Consider the following 17,866-nt stretch of genomic DNA (forward strand, 5'->3'; position numbering starts at 1 on the left):
TTGGATTCTGCCTTGCCCCCGGGCCGTCCGCCGGAGTCCCCATCCTTGAACTCTGCCTTGCCCCCGGGCCGTCCGCCCGAGTCCCCCTTTTTGAACTCTGCCTTGCCCCCGGGCCGTCCGCCCGAGATCCCTTCCGGGTCCTCCGCTGTGCTCCTGGGCTGTCAGCCCAAACCCGTCCTCCAGACCAGGGTGCGAACTGGAGGGGAGCAGGGGGAGCTATAGCTCCCCTAGTGGTGACATGAGCTCCCCTGGGAACATGATTTGTGAAATTTGGGGGGAGCTCTCTAAAATACTGATATGATGACCAAATAAATTCCATTTTGGGCATGTTTTTTTTTTCAAAGGTGTAAAATAAGTGAAATAAAATTATATTTAGAGTTTATGATTCATGAAAAAAGTGTCGCCTGCTTGCACGCTGCCCGCAGCTCCACCCACTACCCACTCACTCACTAGCTTGTTAAGTTAGCACTGCATGTTTACCAGGCATTGTTGCTACTGCTGACATGTCGAAAAGAAAAAAACAACTTACCTTGGGCAATTTCTTTAAAAAGACGGCCAAACAACCTGATCAAGAAGACCAACCGAATGTAGCTGGTGGACGAAGGTACGTTTTAACCGTTTGTTTTTTCGTTCTAATTGAAAAAAAAAAAAAAGCAGAAACGGGTCGTTTTTTGGTTTTTCAATTTTGCCCCAAAACGAAAAAACGGAAATTCAGCTCGTGTTTTCGTTTTTCTGTTCTTACTGTTAAAACAAGTATACTACTCAATGTTTCGTTTCCATAAGTGGGTGTGTCTCCAGCGCCTCCTTGCTTCTGATTGGCTAGTGTGCCCTATGCTTGCGCTGTACTCTTCAAAATAAAGGTTCTACGTCTTTGCCTTTAGACTGCGTTACAAAATGTACGTATATTATTATATTCATACATAGTACAGAAGACAGTCTGTCCGTATGTCTGTCTTTCTATGTATATGTCTGTCTCGATGTCTGTCTGTCTGTCTTTCTGTAACTATATTTTAGAGTTTAAAGCGTAGCCACTTTTACTCCACTACATGTATTTAAAACCTTTAGTAACTTTACAGATTTGGATTAATTATGTGAAATGTAATCAACACTTAAATCAGACTTTAGTTCCACCTGGAGTAAATTCACAAGCTACCCTGCAGTATACAAAGTCATTCAAACAGCTGCACCTTTACCAGCTTTGAGAGCACTTTCATGATCAATCATTATAAAACATATCATATATTGTTCTGAAATGGACCAATCTGCACAATGACTACTTTTACTGTCGCTACTTTCACTATATTTTGACGAGAATACTTTTCTACTTTCACTTGAGGAACATTTTGAATGCAGGACTTTTACTGTAACAGAGTATTCCTACACTCTGGTACTTCTACTTTGACTAAAGTACAAGATCTGAGTACTTCTACTTTTACTCAAGTACAAGATCTGGGTACTTCTACTTTTACTCAAGTACAAGAGCACCTGTCCCACCTCCGATCCCTTTTTACGCGGCTCAGCGAACACGGATTAATCATCAATCCTGCAAAGTGCCAGTTCGGGGTGTCTGACATTGATTTCCTGGGGCACCGCGTCACCAAGGGCGGTGCGGCACCTCTGCCAGCGAAGGTGGAGGCTGTTGCGGCTTTTCCTCGCCCGCTCACAGCCCGGTCGCTCCGTGAATTTCTGGGAATGGTGACCTTCTACCACTGTTTCATCGCCCGGGCCGCACACATCATGCGGCCGCTGTATGAAGCGTTGAAAGCAGTGACGTGCGGTGAGGTTCATGGCTGGTGAGGCACTGACTCTTTCAGATCTTTACTTCTACTTTTACTCAAGTACAATATCTGATTACTTCTACTTTTACTCCAGTACAAGATCTGAGTCCTTCTACTTTTACTCAAGAACAAGATCTGATTACTTCTACTTTTACTCAAGTACAAGATCTGAGTACTTCTACTTTTACTCAAGTACAAGATCTGATTACTTCTACTTTTACTCCAGTACAAGATCTGAGTCCTTCTACTTTTACTCAAGAACAAGATCTGATTACTTCTACTTTTACTCCAGTACAAGATCTGAGTACTTCTACTTTTACTCAAGTACAAGATCTGATTACTTCTACTTTTACTCAAGTACAAGATCTGATTACTTCGACAACCTCTGATTAATGGTTGATTTCCAAATGTTCTGTTGGTGCGTGGATGATAAAATAATAGTGTTTGATTGTATTGCCTTACGTATGCAGCTATTTGCCTGTGTTTAGAAACATAATTAAACATACCATGGACACACATTCAAACAATTTTCCATTTATTAAACATTGCAGATGAACAATTAACAAGTCTTACAGCTAAAGAAAACTACAACAATAATGTTCTGTATGATGATATCATGAAACCTGGAATTTGAACACACACCACTTAACAATAAACAATAAACTTAACAATAAACGACTGAACTGCTGTCCACTTTAGGGTAGGGCCCTTAAAGCATCCAGTTCTGCAGACAGTCCAGCAACCTATACACTGGCTCCTGATCCCTGCACTTAAGGCATTGGGGAGATGTTATCCTCCACTCCTCCACACAGAGCCTGCATCCCACGATGCTTCGGCAGCAGGAGGAAAACATGGGTCCAGTCATTGTGTCTTTGTCTTTGTGTCGCTTTTGTACCCAAAATGGTATAGGCAGAGAGCGAGTGCACGATTCCCAACTGGAAGTAGAGGTTGCTAAAGCAGCTGTTGAGGTGAGGTAGGCCTATGGCTTAATTCAGTGACGTAAAGTAATTACGTAGATTTACTCAAGTACTGTACTTATTACATAATAGAGTGGTGTAGTGAAGCGTCCTAAAACCCGGAAGTAAGTTCCTTCTGGTTCCCTCGACCAAAAAGCTATGCAATTTCGCCATAGGATTTTGGAAAATAGCTCGAAATAATGTCTGTGGTTGACACACATTTAAGAGACGGATCACGTTTTGCTCAGTCGGATAATCTCCACATGTCTACCCTACTTTTATAATTTTATAATCATAAATCGAATCGAAAGATTTATGATTTTAGGACGTGTCACTGCACGACTCTATAGCCTACTGTTGGGTTTCGGAATGCTGGGAGGAGTAAATGGCCAGAAAGAATCCAAGAAACTTCTTGTAAAATTTACAGGGTTTTAATTATAGTAAACATGACGTTCCTCTGATGCTGCGACCGGAGAGGGGCCGTATAAACGTTTCAGCTCCGATTATAAACTCTCTGGTACTTCCAGTATTCTCCCATTGGTTGGCGGCGTCATATTCCGTTGCCCTCTATTGCAGGGTTGTCAACTCTCACGCATCTGGCGTGTGACACACGCTTTCACTCTCAATCTCACGCTCTCACGCTCTCACGCTGCCCAAACTATTCTCACGCCAAAACAAGAATACCGAAGACTAGAAACGGTTTTGAAAACTGTTGTCACGCAGTGAGTGTCTTCTCAATAGAACATCTTTGATAATGTCTTCTGGCCAATCAGAATCAAGATAACGGCGTGGTGTTGTTGCAGGAAGTCCCGACTGAGAATACTTCTGCTGTAGTACATCTCTATATACATCGATACAACATTACATGTTGATAGAAATCAACACATAATGAAATAAGACCCCACGGTTTGATGATTGATAGGTGTTTGGGCTGTCTTGCATTTTGACACACAGAACAATGGGGGTTATTCACCCTTATCCACCATGTAAAGTAATTCACACAGCCTCCTCCCTCTTCTCTCTGTGAGGAGCAGCAGGTTCAGCTTCATTTAAATATGTCGTGTAGTAATAGATGTATTTATTTATTTTCTCAAGAGAGTACCAGAATGTGTATTTTATGTTAGTATTTCAAAAAATCTCCTGGGGGAGAATCCCCCCAGACCCCCCTGCAGGGGTTGGGTTTTCAGCATGTCAACTCTTTTACCTGTGAGGAAATTGCAGGATTGGCTCCAGGTCGCCCTTTTTATTTACTACAAGACAAATGTGCCTTTTTATTTCATACAGTTCAATTTGGATTGAGACAGGGAAAAAATCTAAACCTCACGCGTGGCGTTTCGCTGTCAAGGGGAGCGTGTATGTAATTACATTGCAAATACTGACTTGAGCCCCACCACTGCATGGGTTAGCCCTACCATAGATTACCCAACACACTCCGGATAAGCCGATAAGTACACAATAAAACAGTGGAAACAAAGATGTGTTTGACTTTCATTAGTGAATTAAACTGTGTGCCCTTTATAGTCTGTGTCCAATATTGTGTATTTGTATATGTATATCCTATATGCTAAGGTCCCGCTGCTGACACGATAGCAGTCATTTCGTGTGCAGATGTGTAATTAAACCCATGATATCAAAATCTCACTCCAGCCAGGTACCCAAAGTTGGCAACCCTGCTCTATTGACGTAGCTAAACATCCATTCATAAGCATTTAAATAGCTGTATACATGATAGTTAACCATATAGTAACAGTTGATATGTTAGCATCGATGAGTGGCAGTTGGAGACGGTGTGTTTAGTATGTAACGTTGTATCCATCTCTTCACTAATGCTGCTTGATATGCTACATCCTACTGTGAATGCTAAAAACAATGCAACTTCCGGTTCCGGAAGCTACTACCCTCGATATTTGTCCGTGGGGGAACAATACATCAGTGGACTAAAGTTCCGGTTTCATTTGTATATTGATTATTCTCACAATACAAACAAATGTAACGAGCTCTGAATTATGGGTTTTCTTTGAGACGTAGGAGCTGAGTTGAGGCTTAACAAGGATGTGACAGAAATACTCACTAATAACTTTGGACATAATTGTGTAAATAATAATGAGATAACTATTCTGGGGTTTTTTTGGTTTCAATTAGAACTAAAAAACAAACGGTTAAAACGTACCGTGGTCCTATTTAGTTTTAGTTTTGTGTTTACAAATTCAGACTGGACCAACATATGGAAGAAAAATGATGATGTTACCTGGCCTCAAAAGGAATCCGAGCATCAGAGGGGCGTGTTGGTCGTGTCCTCAGAGAAACTAACCAGCCATATCATGCAGATCGGTATCGTGTAGGTATTATTAAAAAACATCTAGATTTTCCTGTATTGTACATTGCTGTGAACATATTGTGAGAACAATAACATTGTGTTTAATTCCTCAGAGATTAAGGAATTTAAATCCAGTGCCATACAGTGCAGAGATTTTTAAGGTAAGGGTATCCCAGGTCAACTTGCTCATGGTGGATGCCCAAAGAGACTGCCTGCAGATCTTTTGCCTGAAGCTACAGATGCTGCAGACTGCTATCATCAGGAAGTGGGGTCCTCTCTGACACGAGTGTCGCTGTTTGGGAGAAACCCATTTGCCACTGTGGAGCACCAGACAGCAGCTGAACAAGAATTTGCAAGGAACTATGCGGACATTGCTGAACTCTTTGAGCGTGCCATTCATAACGAGCCAGCACCATTCCAAAACGGGATAAAGGATCTCATAGGCATTGTAAGAAGATATGTGTAAAAGTGCAGGGATCAGGAGCCAGTGTATACCCAGGTTGCTGGACTGTCTGCAGAACTGGATGCTTTAAGGGCCCTACCCTAAAGTGGACAGCAGTTCAGTCGTTTATTGTTAAGTTTATTGTTTATTGTTAAGTGGTGTGTGTTCAAATTCCAGGTTTCATGATATCATCATACAGAACATTATTGTTGTAGTTTTCTTTAGCTGTAAGACTTGTTAATTGTTCATCTGCAATGTTTAATAAATGGAAAATTGTTTGAATGTGTGTCCATCCATGGTATGTTTAATTATGTTTCTAAACACAGGCAAATAGCTGCATACGTAAGGCAATACAATCAAACACTATTATTTGATCATCCACGCACCAACAGAACATTTGGAAATCAACCATTAATCAGAGGTTGTCGAAGTAATCAGATCTTGTACTTGAGTAAAAGTAAAAGTACTCAGATCTTGTACTTGAGTAAAAGTAGAAGTACTCAGATCTTGTACTTGAGTAAAAGTAGAAGTACCAGAATGTAGGAATACTCTGTTACAGTAAAAGTACTGCATTCAAAATGTTACTCAAGTAAAAGTAGAAAAGTATTCTCATCAAAATATTGTGAAAGTAGCGACAGTAAAAGTAGTCATTGTGCAGATTGGTCCATTTCAGAATAATATATATGATGTGTTTTATAATGATTGAGAAAGTGTTCTCAAAGCTGGTAAAGGTGCAGAGTTTGAATGACTTTGTATACTGCAGGAGCTTGTGGATTTACTCCAGGTGGAACTAAAGTCTGATTTAAGTATTGATTACATTTTACATAATTAATCCAAATCTGTAAAGTTACTAAAGGTTTTAAATACATGTAGTGGAGTAAAAGTGGCTACGCTTTAAACTCTAAAATATAGTTACAGAAAGACAGACAGACAGACAGACATCGAGATAGAAAGACATCGAGACAGACATATACATAGAAAGACAAACATACGGACAGACTGTCTTCTGTACTTGTATGAATATAATAATATACGTATATTTGTAACGCAGTCTAAAGGCAAAGACGTAGAACCTTTATTTTGAAGAGTACAGCGCAAGCATAGGGCACACTAGCCAATCAGAAGCAAGGAGGTGCTGGAGACACACCCACTTATGGAAACGAAACATTGAGTGCTATACTTGTTTTAACAGTAAGAACAAAAAAACGAAAAAACGAGCTGAATTTCCGTTTTTTCGTTTTGGGGCAAAATTTAAAAACCAAAAAACGACCCATTTCTGCTTTTTTTTTTTTTTCAATTAGAACGAAAAAACAAACGGTTAAAACGTACCTTCGTCGCAGCGTCATGTAACATGTGATGCACCGCCCCTCTGCGCGAGATGACTTTAAATATAAACTACCCAGCGCCCGCTGGCAGGGCAACCTCATAGCGACAGTACAGCGAGGAGAGGAAGCTCGTGTTTTGTTGTCTGTAACTCGAAAATAAAAGTAAATGTCTTACACTAAGTTCGCAGCAGCCCTTGTTAGGGCGAACCCGGGCAATGTGAGGAATGTACGCATATCACCGGGAAGATGTCGATCAACAGTGGCATCCACCAAGAGCAAAGAAGAGACACATCAACAGATCGATGGCTGCAGCGTGGTGGAAGCCGAGCCAATGGAACTCATCAGCCAGGGCACACATGTCAAAAAGACACTGTTAAATAAAATTAGCATCGACTTCGACAACACACAGGAAGCCTACAGAAGCAAAGGAAACATTGAACTGCTTCGAAGTCTGCTGGTCTTCAAGCTCTGCACTATTGATGTCCTTGTTGACAAGAACAAAGAGGTGAGTTGAGTTAGTTTCCTCAATTAAGTTTAAGAACATCAAAGTGTTTGTACTGCTCTTAATGAGGCCAATTGTAAAGGCACAAGTACTGCATTGAGTAGAATGTCCTATTACCTAATGGAGTCTGCTGTTATAATACAATAATAATTACTATAATTGTTCTTGTTTTTCTCAGTTGATGGACCTGACTAAGAAGGTGTTTGGTCAGTGGATGTTTGAGAAGATCATGAAGTTGACCTTCTATGGTCAGTTTGTGGCAGGGGAAGACCACAACTCCATCAAACCTTTAATCAGGAAGAACCAGGCTTTTGGTGTTGGGGCAGTTTTGGACTATAGTGTTGAAGAGGACTTGACACAAGAGGAGGCAGAGAAGAAGGAAATGGAGTAAGTAATGCTTTTTCATTCATATTTCTGAATTCACAGAGTAGGAAGTGGTGTACTAATGCTCCAAACCTAGCACGGTTAATCAGCTTCAACCTTAATGTGTGCCATATGTGCAACCAGACCAGTTATGTAACATGCTCAACTCAAGGCCTGTTGAGTCAAGTGTATTTGTACAGTCCCGTATCACATGAAGTACAATACAAGTTCATGACCCAGCCCATGCTCTATTTTAAGTAATACTTTCAAAGAAATTATTGGAAAACAGGAGTAAACAAGAAGGGGCCGTTTCAAAAGAGACACCCCACACCCGGGCAAGGCATGTTGAAATAGGAGCTGTACACTAGAAAGAGCAAATGCAGGAATAATATTCAATTAAAAGCTTTATTGTCATGTACACATTAGCTACAGTGTAGATATGGCAATGAAAAAGGGTCTTCCAACAGTGCAACATGAATATATATATATAGGACATAAAACAAATAAAACAGATAAAATAAAATAGTGCAAGAGAATGTTATACAATATGTAATGTGAAATTGTTGCAAAGAAAAGTAGTGCTGTCCTCGACTCGAGAAATTCTTAGTCGGCTAACACATTTGTTGAATAATCGACCAGTTAATTGTGTGGACAGATCTGTAAAACAGTTTAATCGCAAAGATCCATGTGAAAGCACTGCTTTGAATGTTTTGTTAACCAGAGATTTGCTCAAAAGCTCAAAGTAAGTTATTTAGTCAGGAGAGGTCAGCCCAGATGGATATATTTATAATAATAATACCTTAACAGTGGCACTGTTTCACTTTGAAGTTATTTCATGTTATAATGACATAACTAAGGGTAGCTACTAGACAGAATGTTACTCTTTGCCTTTACACCAAAGCAACATGTCTCTGACTGTGGGGGAAATATTATGCAGAGGGCCTCAACAGGTCATTTTGCCTTTGGCCCCCCCTACTAGGTTAAACCAATTGCTAAGCGTAATTTAACCTTTCTAAACATATGGCACTGATAATTGCAAGACACTAGTTAAGTGTTGATGCGTTTGTCGTCCGTTTTTTTTCTATCTGCATTTTGTGTTGTGTCTCCTAAAACTATCTTGTGACTCTTTTATTTACCCACGTATACAACAACATTCCTATAAACTTATCTTATCTCTTCAGGTCTTTCGTTACCCTACGTATACTGAGTCATGCATTCTGCAGTATATTTCCCAATAAACAGTCTGTCATCCGATTGCAATCAAAACTTATGTGACCTTATTTCATCTCCAGTAGCACAACAGTGCCAAACTCTATCGGATTGACACGACCGACCCCTCTCCTCTGATAGGTCAAGCTGGTTATTCAACTGGGGCATGTAGGCCTACCTCCTTACAACACTGCCAGCCTTTTAGAGTAATGTGCCGGATCCCTTCATGGGGAACACACACGGAAGTGTTACGCAATCTACAGAGGAGGAAATGAGCTACTCTCACAAAGCACAAACATACACTAAATTGATACAGATGTTTTTTCAATTATCTTTATCGAGACTCTTTTCAATTAACACAGGACGAACATACTGTTAGGGGTATGAGCACGACAACACAATGAACAATGTAGTTCAGTGTGTTCCATGATGTCTCTCATGTTACAACACGTATAGGAAACTCCTGTAAGAGGGCACAGAAGGACTGGCACATTTTACTTTCCTCAACATAAAAATCTTTTTCTGTCATTATATCCTTCAAGATTGTCTTCCTAGATCACATTAGAATATTAAAAAGTTATAAAACTGAAATAAAACATAGGTTAGATGGCCGATAATATCTTGATATAATCATTTGTTTGTAGCAAAATAAAGCACTTTAGGTAGCCTTTTAACTTGCTGTTCTATTCTAATAATTATAATCTTTTTTTTGTTTTCAGTTCATGTGTTTCTGAAGCAGAGAAAGAGAGTCCAGGTGTGTATAGGATTTGAAAAGGGTGTTGTATTGTAATGTAGTGTAACTGATATATTTCCAAATGTCTTGCAAACCAGCCATGTGTGCTAGCCTGGGGAGAACTGGTTATATCTGGATTTAGTGAGATCAGAAATGTCCCGCCCTGCTGCTACAGAGAGGCGCTTGGTTCAGGTTACGGGGCTGACGTTGGAAGCTCAAGTATATCATTCACGTGCTCTCTCAGGTCTTATTTAAATTGGTACTGCATACTTCAATGGCTTTTCATGAGCTGTAAACTAAATCACATGACTAAACTGTGAGGAACACATCAATGCTGGTGTTACATTTGCTTTTAAATATAGAAGGGCCAATACTGGGGGTTGTACATGTTATGACATGGATAAGTCCCATATCCATGTCATAACATTTACATTAAAACATTTTCTCTCTTTACATTTTATTCAAAATGATGCAGTGCTTGGACCTGGAGTTAAACTTACTGATGTCCTAATTAAATGTTAATTTATTAATGAGAAATGGTAGTTCGTAAATTCATTTTCTCAGAATCACTGTCTCTATCAGTAATATTGATAAAAGTAGTACAATCATACATTTTTACTAGTGATATATTTATATGGCAGAAATAAATAAAAGTACTCAAAACTAAAGTTTGTAGGATTGTAAAGTGTTCTAAAGAAAGAGAGAAAATACTTTATATTCATTTAAAATGTTAATGTTGTCTTGCCGAACATGTTTTGGCTTAAACTATTATTATTATTTGTTATTAAATGTTATGAAACATTGTACCCTTTTTTCTCTCTCTCTCTTTTTTTTTTTTCCATGTCCCTTTAGGGGCTCCGTAGTACCCCAATATTTAAAGTATTTCATAATACAGGAATGGATAAAAAGCTGAAGGTGAAAACTTTTCAAGCAGCTACTGTTACTTTCTCTCACCTCAGGAGCGGATCATCGCGAAAAGAAATACCAAGCCCATCGTCAGTTTGGGGACAGGCGTGGAGGGGTCACTAGTGCTCGTACCTACTTCTATGCAGATGAATCCAAATGTGACAATCAAATGGAGACATTCATTAACTGCATTAAAGCCTCTGGTGAGTAGTAAAGTTCCTGAGGAAGCCATGCAGAACCATTTTGGTTGTTGGGTTATTATATAGTGGCTATAAAACTTCTGTAAAAGGGACTGGCTCTAACATCTGGTGACAATAAAATGTTTTTCAGGAGGAGCCTCAACAGATGGATTTTCTGCCATCAAAATGACCGCTCTTGGACGGCCACAGTTCCTTGTAAGTTGAACTTTTATGCCTTTAAATACTTTAAGATATTTAGATAAAGGTGTGATTGGCATTGAAATGCAACAGCAGTGCTGCCAGATCTATCGATAACAAAGCACACAGATTTTATGACGGGGGAATTAAAACATTAGCCATTCATTTATCTCTTCATGGTTTTGAGTCAATGCCAATTGATTAGTATGATTATAGGTTCACATTATTGTGTACACACTGTTCTGCCAGAATGTGTCTTGAGCTTTTCGCTGGTCTAACAGCAGCCAAAAAAATAATTGTAATACGATGGAAACCCCCACATACTTTATTTATTAAGCAATGGATATCATCCTTCCATGACCTACTAATCTCAGAGCTGTCAATCGCTTCTGCTAATAAGGCTAAGGGGGAAACATTAGAGGCTATTCAAAGAGCTGCTGATCTGGCAATATCATTCATGTAAATTATGATTGTACATATATGCACACCTTGGTGCAATTGTGGATTATTAGGAGTTAATCTCAATTCAGTTTAAACAGATGAAATGTTATGTGGAAAAAAAAGGTATGAATGTATTTTATGTGGATACATTGTTTTGCAATAATATAAATAATATAATAGATAGATGAACTCCGACGATTGCTAACAAACATCAGGTAGGATTTTCTGTGAAATGGCAAGATGGGTGGGAAGGGGGAGGGACGGGGTGGCATGGGAAAGGGATTCCCTATATTTTTTATTTCTCTCTTTGTCTTTTCCTTTTCTTTTTGTATTGTCTATATAATTTGTATCTGTGTATATAAGTCCCTTTGTGAGGGCAGAAAAAAAAAAGTTGGTCACAAAAAAAGAACGTGTCTTGAGTCAAGGGAGAAACAAGTCACACTGTCTTAACATTGTCAGATAAAAATGAACAGTATGTGTCTGTAAGAGACAGTGAGCATGAAGATTGTTCTTAAGTGAATAGAGTAGAGATGTGTCGTACTAACTACATCTCAGGATGATTCAAATGCAGTGGTTTAGTGCATTTATATTTTATGAATTGTTCTGTGTTTGAACAGCTCCAGTTTTCCGAAGTCCTGGTTAAATGGAGGCAATTCTTTAAAGTCCTCTCAGCACAACAAGGAAAATCTGACATGAAGGTTTTAGAACAAAAGCTGGAGCTGGAACAACTCAAGGTGGGTCTTACCTGTTGTGCTTGTGCCTTAGTGACTTAAAGCATTTGTTAAAACAATACTTGGCTGAAATGTTTTTAATGATTGAAACATTTGCTTTATTTAATTTGTAATGTTACTATATTTATTCTTATTTTTTTTTAACGTTACTATAGTGTTCTTAAAATAGTTCTCTATCATTGTTTTGTAATTCTTGTTTTACTCTTATGTATGAAACCACGACACCAAGTTTAATTCCTCGTACGTGTGAGAACCTACCTGGTAATAAAACCGTTTCTGATTCTGATTTGGTTTTTAGGAAAGTTTGATTGAAATGGGTGTTGGAGCCAAGGACGACATAGATAACTGGATAACTGGAGAGAAGCTTGGTGTGTCAGGGTAAGATACACACTCATTAGTGCAAATACTTCAGATAAGCAAACTGGGCTTAAGTTCTTGAAACCCTGTTTAGTGAGTAATATTTTTTTTATTTTAACATTTTTCTCTTCTCTTTTTGCCAGAACGTTGGACCTTTTGGACTGGAACAGTTTGATAAACGATACAACAGCAATCTCCAAACTGCTTATGGTGCCAAACCTAGAGGTGAGTCATGTAAATATGAAGTGCTATGTCCAGTTTCTGAAAGGGAAAGAGGAACTGTCTGAGGCAGTTTAGTAAGTGTTAAATGAGTCTGGCCATTTCTTATCTTATCTGTACACTGTCGCCAACACATAAGGCCTTCATATCACCTTCAAAAGGGCATGTTTCCAAAAGTGATACACCATTTGATAGCAGACATGTTCTTTCGAGGTACTTTCTGAAATACACCTTTCAGACTCCTACTTTTTACAGATACGTGTAATTACACATAATGGTCTCATGAACAGACAGTTGTGGACACGATAAGTTGGAAGTAAGTAGAATGTTTTAGCTCCTCTATAAGAACTTGGAATTCTTTATCATATTGTGGAGTTCATGCAGTTCTGGTTTCCATAAGAAATGGACATTCTTCCCAGATTATAACTGTTGCTTGCGCAATATCCTATCTTCTTCCCGTAAGTAAAAAACATTTCTGATTAAGTAAAAAAGAAAAGAAATGTATGACAGTGCTCTGTACATATCTGCAGAGTAAGTCGGTTGGAAAAGGACAAAATGGCTGAGGCACTCCTGCTGATCTTCCTCTAACCCACCCAACCCCTGCCCAGCCTGTCACACACTGATAGAGTTAGCAGGTTTATCCTGATCATAATGATCGCTTGAATAGCAAGTTCAAAAATAATTCTGTGTTTTGTGTGTTTGTTCTGCAGACAGGCCATCTGGAACCTTTAATGAAAACGTTTACAGCTGAGGAGGAGAGTCAGATGAAGAGAATGCTGCAGAGAGTGGATGTTCTGGCAAAGGTAAAGATATCAAAACATATAAATAATTATACATGGCAACACAAAAATCTAAACCTGGTTCAAGGAAATCAATTAAATTAGAACTGAATTGGGACTTTACTTGTCTTGCCTTGCACATTAATGATGAGTTTCATGGTAACGGTAAATACTCTCTGTGCACCAGCATGCCGTGGAGAACGGGGTCAGGCTGATGGTGGACGCCGAGCAGACGTACTTCCAACCTGCTATTAGTCGACTGGCGCTGGAAATGCAGAGGAAATTCAACAGAGAGAAGCCCATCATCTTTAACACTTACCAGTGTTACCTCAAGGTGAGACCCCCATTTCTAACAACATCTAAGCATTACTATATTTTGTAATAATTTTTACAAAACATATTTTTTCTCTCAACTGTGAAACCCAAATCATCTTTAGTGTCATTTCTCTTAGTACATTTTTTTTTATTGCATTTTTACATTTTATGGAATACAAACAGGAAAGAAAAAAACACAGACAGGCATAGAAAAATAATTAAAAAAATTGGGTCAGTGAGTCACTTTAGTATTGTTTGTAAAGAGAAGGAGTCAAGCAGGGGAGTTGTCACATTCCAGTCTGTTTCTGTTTCTTTTATGTATTGTTCCTGTGTACAGTTTTAATATACACCTTTTCTATTTAAATATAGTTTTTGTGTCACTAGCCTTCTAAGGATGGCGGGATAGTCAAGTAATTATATGTTTTTAACACTTTCAGGACGCCTATGACAATGTAACAGTAGATGTTGAGCTTTCTCGACGGGAGGGCTGGTACTTTGGTGCCAAACTGGTCCGTGGAGCCTACATGTACCAAGAGAGAGACCGGGCCAAAGAGATCGGCTACGAAGACCCGATAAACCCCGACTATGAGGCCACCAACAGGATGTATCACAAGTGAGTTTTGAATTTCAGACTCAGCTAGAAAATGTCTAAAAGCCTAACCATCTGCCCTGTTGTTTATCCAGGTGTTTGGAGTATGTGCTGGAGGAGATCGATCACAGCAGGAAAGCAAATGTCATGGTGGCAACTCACAATGAGGACACAGTGAATTACACCCTTGAAAAGTATGTTTTGCCAAAGACATGCATGAGAAAGTGAAAAAAAAAACTGGCATGTACTAAGTGTAGATTTAGTTTGATCACACACACAAACCTTAGGCCTTTCATTCATTAAAGATTAATCCAATTGGTTTAAACTAATACCCAGGATGTTGAATTAAGCCAAAAATGTCTTTGTCAACTTTCCAAGACATTTATAGGATTTACAGAACGAGATTGCCAATCAATGGTGGAATACCACACTTAAACTCTGTTTGTATAACAGCCTTTTCATTTGTCTGCTTCTTCTTTTTGTTTTTCAGAATGAATGAGATGGGCCTATCTCCTGCCGAGAACAAGATTTACTTTGGACAGCTGCTCGGCATGTGTGACCAGATTAGCTTCCCGCTAGGTATATCGAACTCAGCTCAGTTACTAAAAGTAAACTGCAAGTTATGGAAATACAGAGGCTTACATCACATAATCTACTACAACAAAGTCCCCCCACACACACACACACACACACACCACACACACACACACACACACACACACACACACACACACACACACACACACACACACACACACACACACACACACACACACACACACACACACACACACACACACACACGTCAGCCTTCAACTGTTATTTCCAATGATCCATCCAATCTATGCACATTATGTTTGGTTAAGCAGACTGCTAGCTGAACCGAAACCATATTAGTCTATCTAAATGTGCAAGTGAGACACAAAATACATATAACTGAGGTACTTCTCCACTCTAATTCAAACTAAAACTAATGTCAGTGAAGGGCTCTGGGCTTTCATTTAGAAAAAAAACTAACCCAACCTCTCTTCTGCTAGTGTGACAATATTGTCTCAGCATACATTTATTTCCAAATGAAAAAGATAATGTGTTAATCTACTGCAGCATTATTCCAGTTTACAGAGTTAACATTAATTCAGTTTTACAGCCTCCCACCCAAGTTACGTTGCAGCACCATTAAATGTATGAAAATGTGTCAATGTGGATATAAACTAAGCCATAACATGGAATGCACACAGGGTGGATATATTGAACACAGATTTAAGACACGCCTCTTTTTTGAAAACAGGTCAAGCAGGTTTCCCGGTCTACAAGTACGTTCCATACGGCCCCGTCAACGAGGTCATGCCGTATCTGTCGCGCCGCGCTCAGGAGAACCGAGGCTTCATGAAGGGATCGCAGAGAGAGCGCAGCCTGCTGTGGACCGAGCTGAAACGCAGAGTGCTGGCTGGACAGATTGTATACAAACCTGTGTACTGAGTCACCTGACCACAACATACTACCTGCAGGATGTCTGTAAGCATTCCACTGGCTAACTGCGCTTCATAGGGGAAGAGTAATGTCTCTCCCTGGCTGGTTAGGTTGCACAGTACAGAGGAAAGTTTTGCAGTTTTACTGAGATTTAGTTTGCGATGGAGATTATTTTTGCATTTAGCAGTATATTTATATTTTAAAAAACAGTGCCATAATGAAACATTGATGTGATGCTCTATTTACAAGTGATGATTTATTTGTGGCTATTTAACTAGGATAACTCTGAATCACCTCAAAAATGTATGTATGCCAACCAGAGGGGGCTAAGTTGTATATAGATATACAAGTTTTTTTAAATGGTAACATTTTAATGTCAGTCAGCGACTATAACACTTATACAGTTCTCTGAGGGGATTGTAAATACTTAGCATCTTTTATTGATAATACGGTATCTCATTGTATAACTTAAAAATTAAAGACTTAGTCTCTTATTGTAAACTGTTCACCTTTATCTGCTGTGGGTATCTGGAAATTAGCTAATTACCTATGACGTGAAAGTGGCTGTTTACTGTAGCTAACCTTCATTCACCTACGACAAAAGAAACCTCTTTCACGGTCCCATCGTGACTCACTGTGATCCATTTTAGAGGATCAATAACACCTAGTGTGCTTTAATACTATACTAATATGGATGTAATGGTTATGATTTCATATTCATCTGAAGTCAACGGTACCAATAGCGGCAGATTTTCAAAGAAGAAAACTATAAATGTTTGTGCCCTTTATTCCAAAAACAAGCCACAATAACAGCTGTCAGGCCCAAACTGTCAGCCATGTTGCATTATGTGCATTGGAGGGGAAACTGCCTGTAAGTATATTTGTTTTTGTTGTAATTCAAAAGGAATGGTTGTGTAAATATATCTGGTTTGTGGTGGATTGAATGTAATGGAAAATATATTTTAAACTGCTGTTTTTATGACTATAAATTAATACTTTAAATTGTCCTTATACATTTTGGTAAAACCATAAAATTGAAAACTGAGTCTAAGTTGACCCTTTTGTAAAAAAAAAGTCTTTTTGGACTTGCAAAAGCTCTTTGTCTTTAATAAAGATGTTGTTTCCATGTGAATGATCTACAGTGTTGTTTAGTGTTTAACCTTGTAACACTGGCACATCTCAAGTGTTTGAGTAGACTTTTGGTTTTACTTGAAGGCATTTCCTGATGGTTTTTATTTTTGATGTGTAATTAATAAGGCAAATTTAAATACAGTTACATTAAAAGAAACCTGAATTGTGTTTATGTTGCAACTGTGGATATTGGAGTTGGACATTTATGAAGAGGCTGATTTCTTAGTTGTTGGGGAAGGATCTTTAAGAACAGAAAAGTAACATGATTTACGTAATCATTTAATATGGTCTGTTCCTGCTTAAAAGGTCTATAAACTCCAGCTTCTGCTAGCTCTTACTTGATAAACGCAATCCTGATTTTCTCGTACTGACACTTATCTGGTAGTCCTCAGTGATGTATTCAGATGTCAATGATAACAACTACGACCATTGCAACAGAAACACTCGTAGACAAACTGATGCGTGCCAGAACTTATTCAGATGTCAATGATAACAACTACGACCATTGCAACAGAAACACTCGTAGACAAACTGATGCGTGCCAGAACTGATGTGACCTACTAAATGTTCAGCCCCTGCCAAAGTCAACAGCAGCTGAGGCCAGGTATCTGGAGACTAAAGAAAGAAAAAAAACCACCACAACACACAGCTGTGATGAGAACGAGCAGGCCTGCTGGGTGTGCTCTATATGCAGATAGATGTTATACACGGATATTAGTTGCACTGTTATGAAAACATAACCGTGGCCTGAAATGAACTAAACAGACTTTAAAGCAGGGGTTCCCAACCCTTTTCAACTCAGGGCCCACTTAAGAATAAAAAAAATGTTCCCGGCCCACATTCAACAATAAACAATAGGAAAGCTAAATAAAGTTCTGGTTGGTCAATTCAGAACATGTGACACGTTGTTAATCCAGTAGTACAGA

At 39.0% G+C, this 17,866-nt stretch overlaps 1 protein-coding gene across 1 annotated transcript; it reads left to right on the forward strand.

The window, feature by feature from the left end:
* The first annotated feature begins 6,796 nt into the window (after nt 1–6,796).
* prodha (proline dehydrogenase (oxidase) 1a) lies at nt 6,797–16,941 on the forward strand. Its single transcript, XM_034208559.1, has 14 exons — nt 6,797–7,323; nt 7,499–7,707; nt 9,612–9,646; nt 10,585–10,734; nt 10,862–10,926; nt 11,967–12,083; nt 12,379–12,458; nt 12,581–12,662; nt 13,367–13,459; nt 13,623–13,769; nt 14,188–14,363; nt 14,435–14,533; nt 14,830–14,918; nt 15,628–16,941. The coding sequence occupies exons 1-14, from the start codon at nt 6,985–6,987 to the stop codon at nt 15,816–15,818; spliced, it is 1,872 nt and encodes a 623-aa protein (XP_034064450.1). The 5' UTR covers nt 6,797–6,984; the 3' UTR covers nt 15,819–16,941.
* The last annotated feature ends 925 nt before the right edge of the window (nt 16,942–17,866 follow it).

This window comes from Gymnodraco acuticeps, unplaced genomic scaffold, assembly GCF_902827175.1.
Source record: "Gymnodraco acuticeps unplaced genomic scaffold, fGymAcu1.1, whole genome shotgun sequence".
NCBI classification, from domain to species: domain Eukaryota; kingdom Metazoa; phylum Chordata; class Actinopteri; order Perciformes; family Bathydraconidae; genus Gymnodraco; species Gymnodraco acuticeps.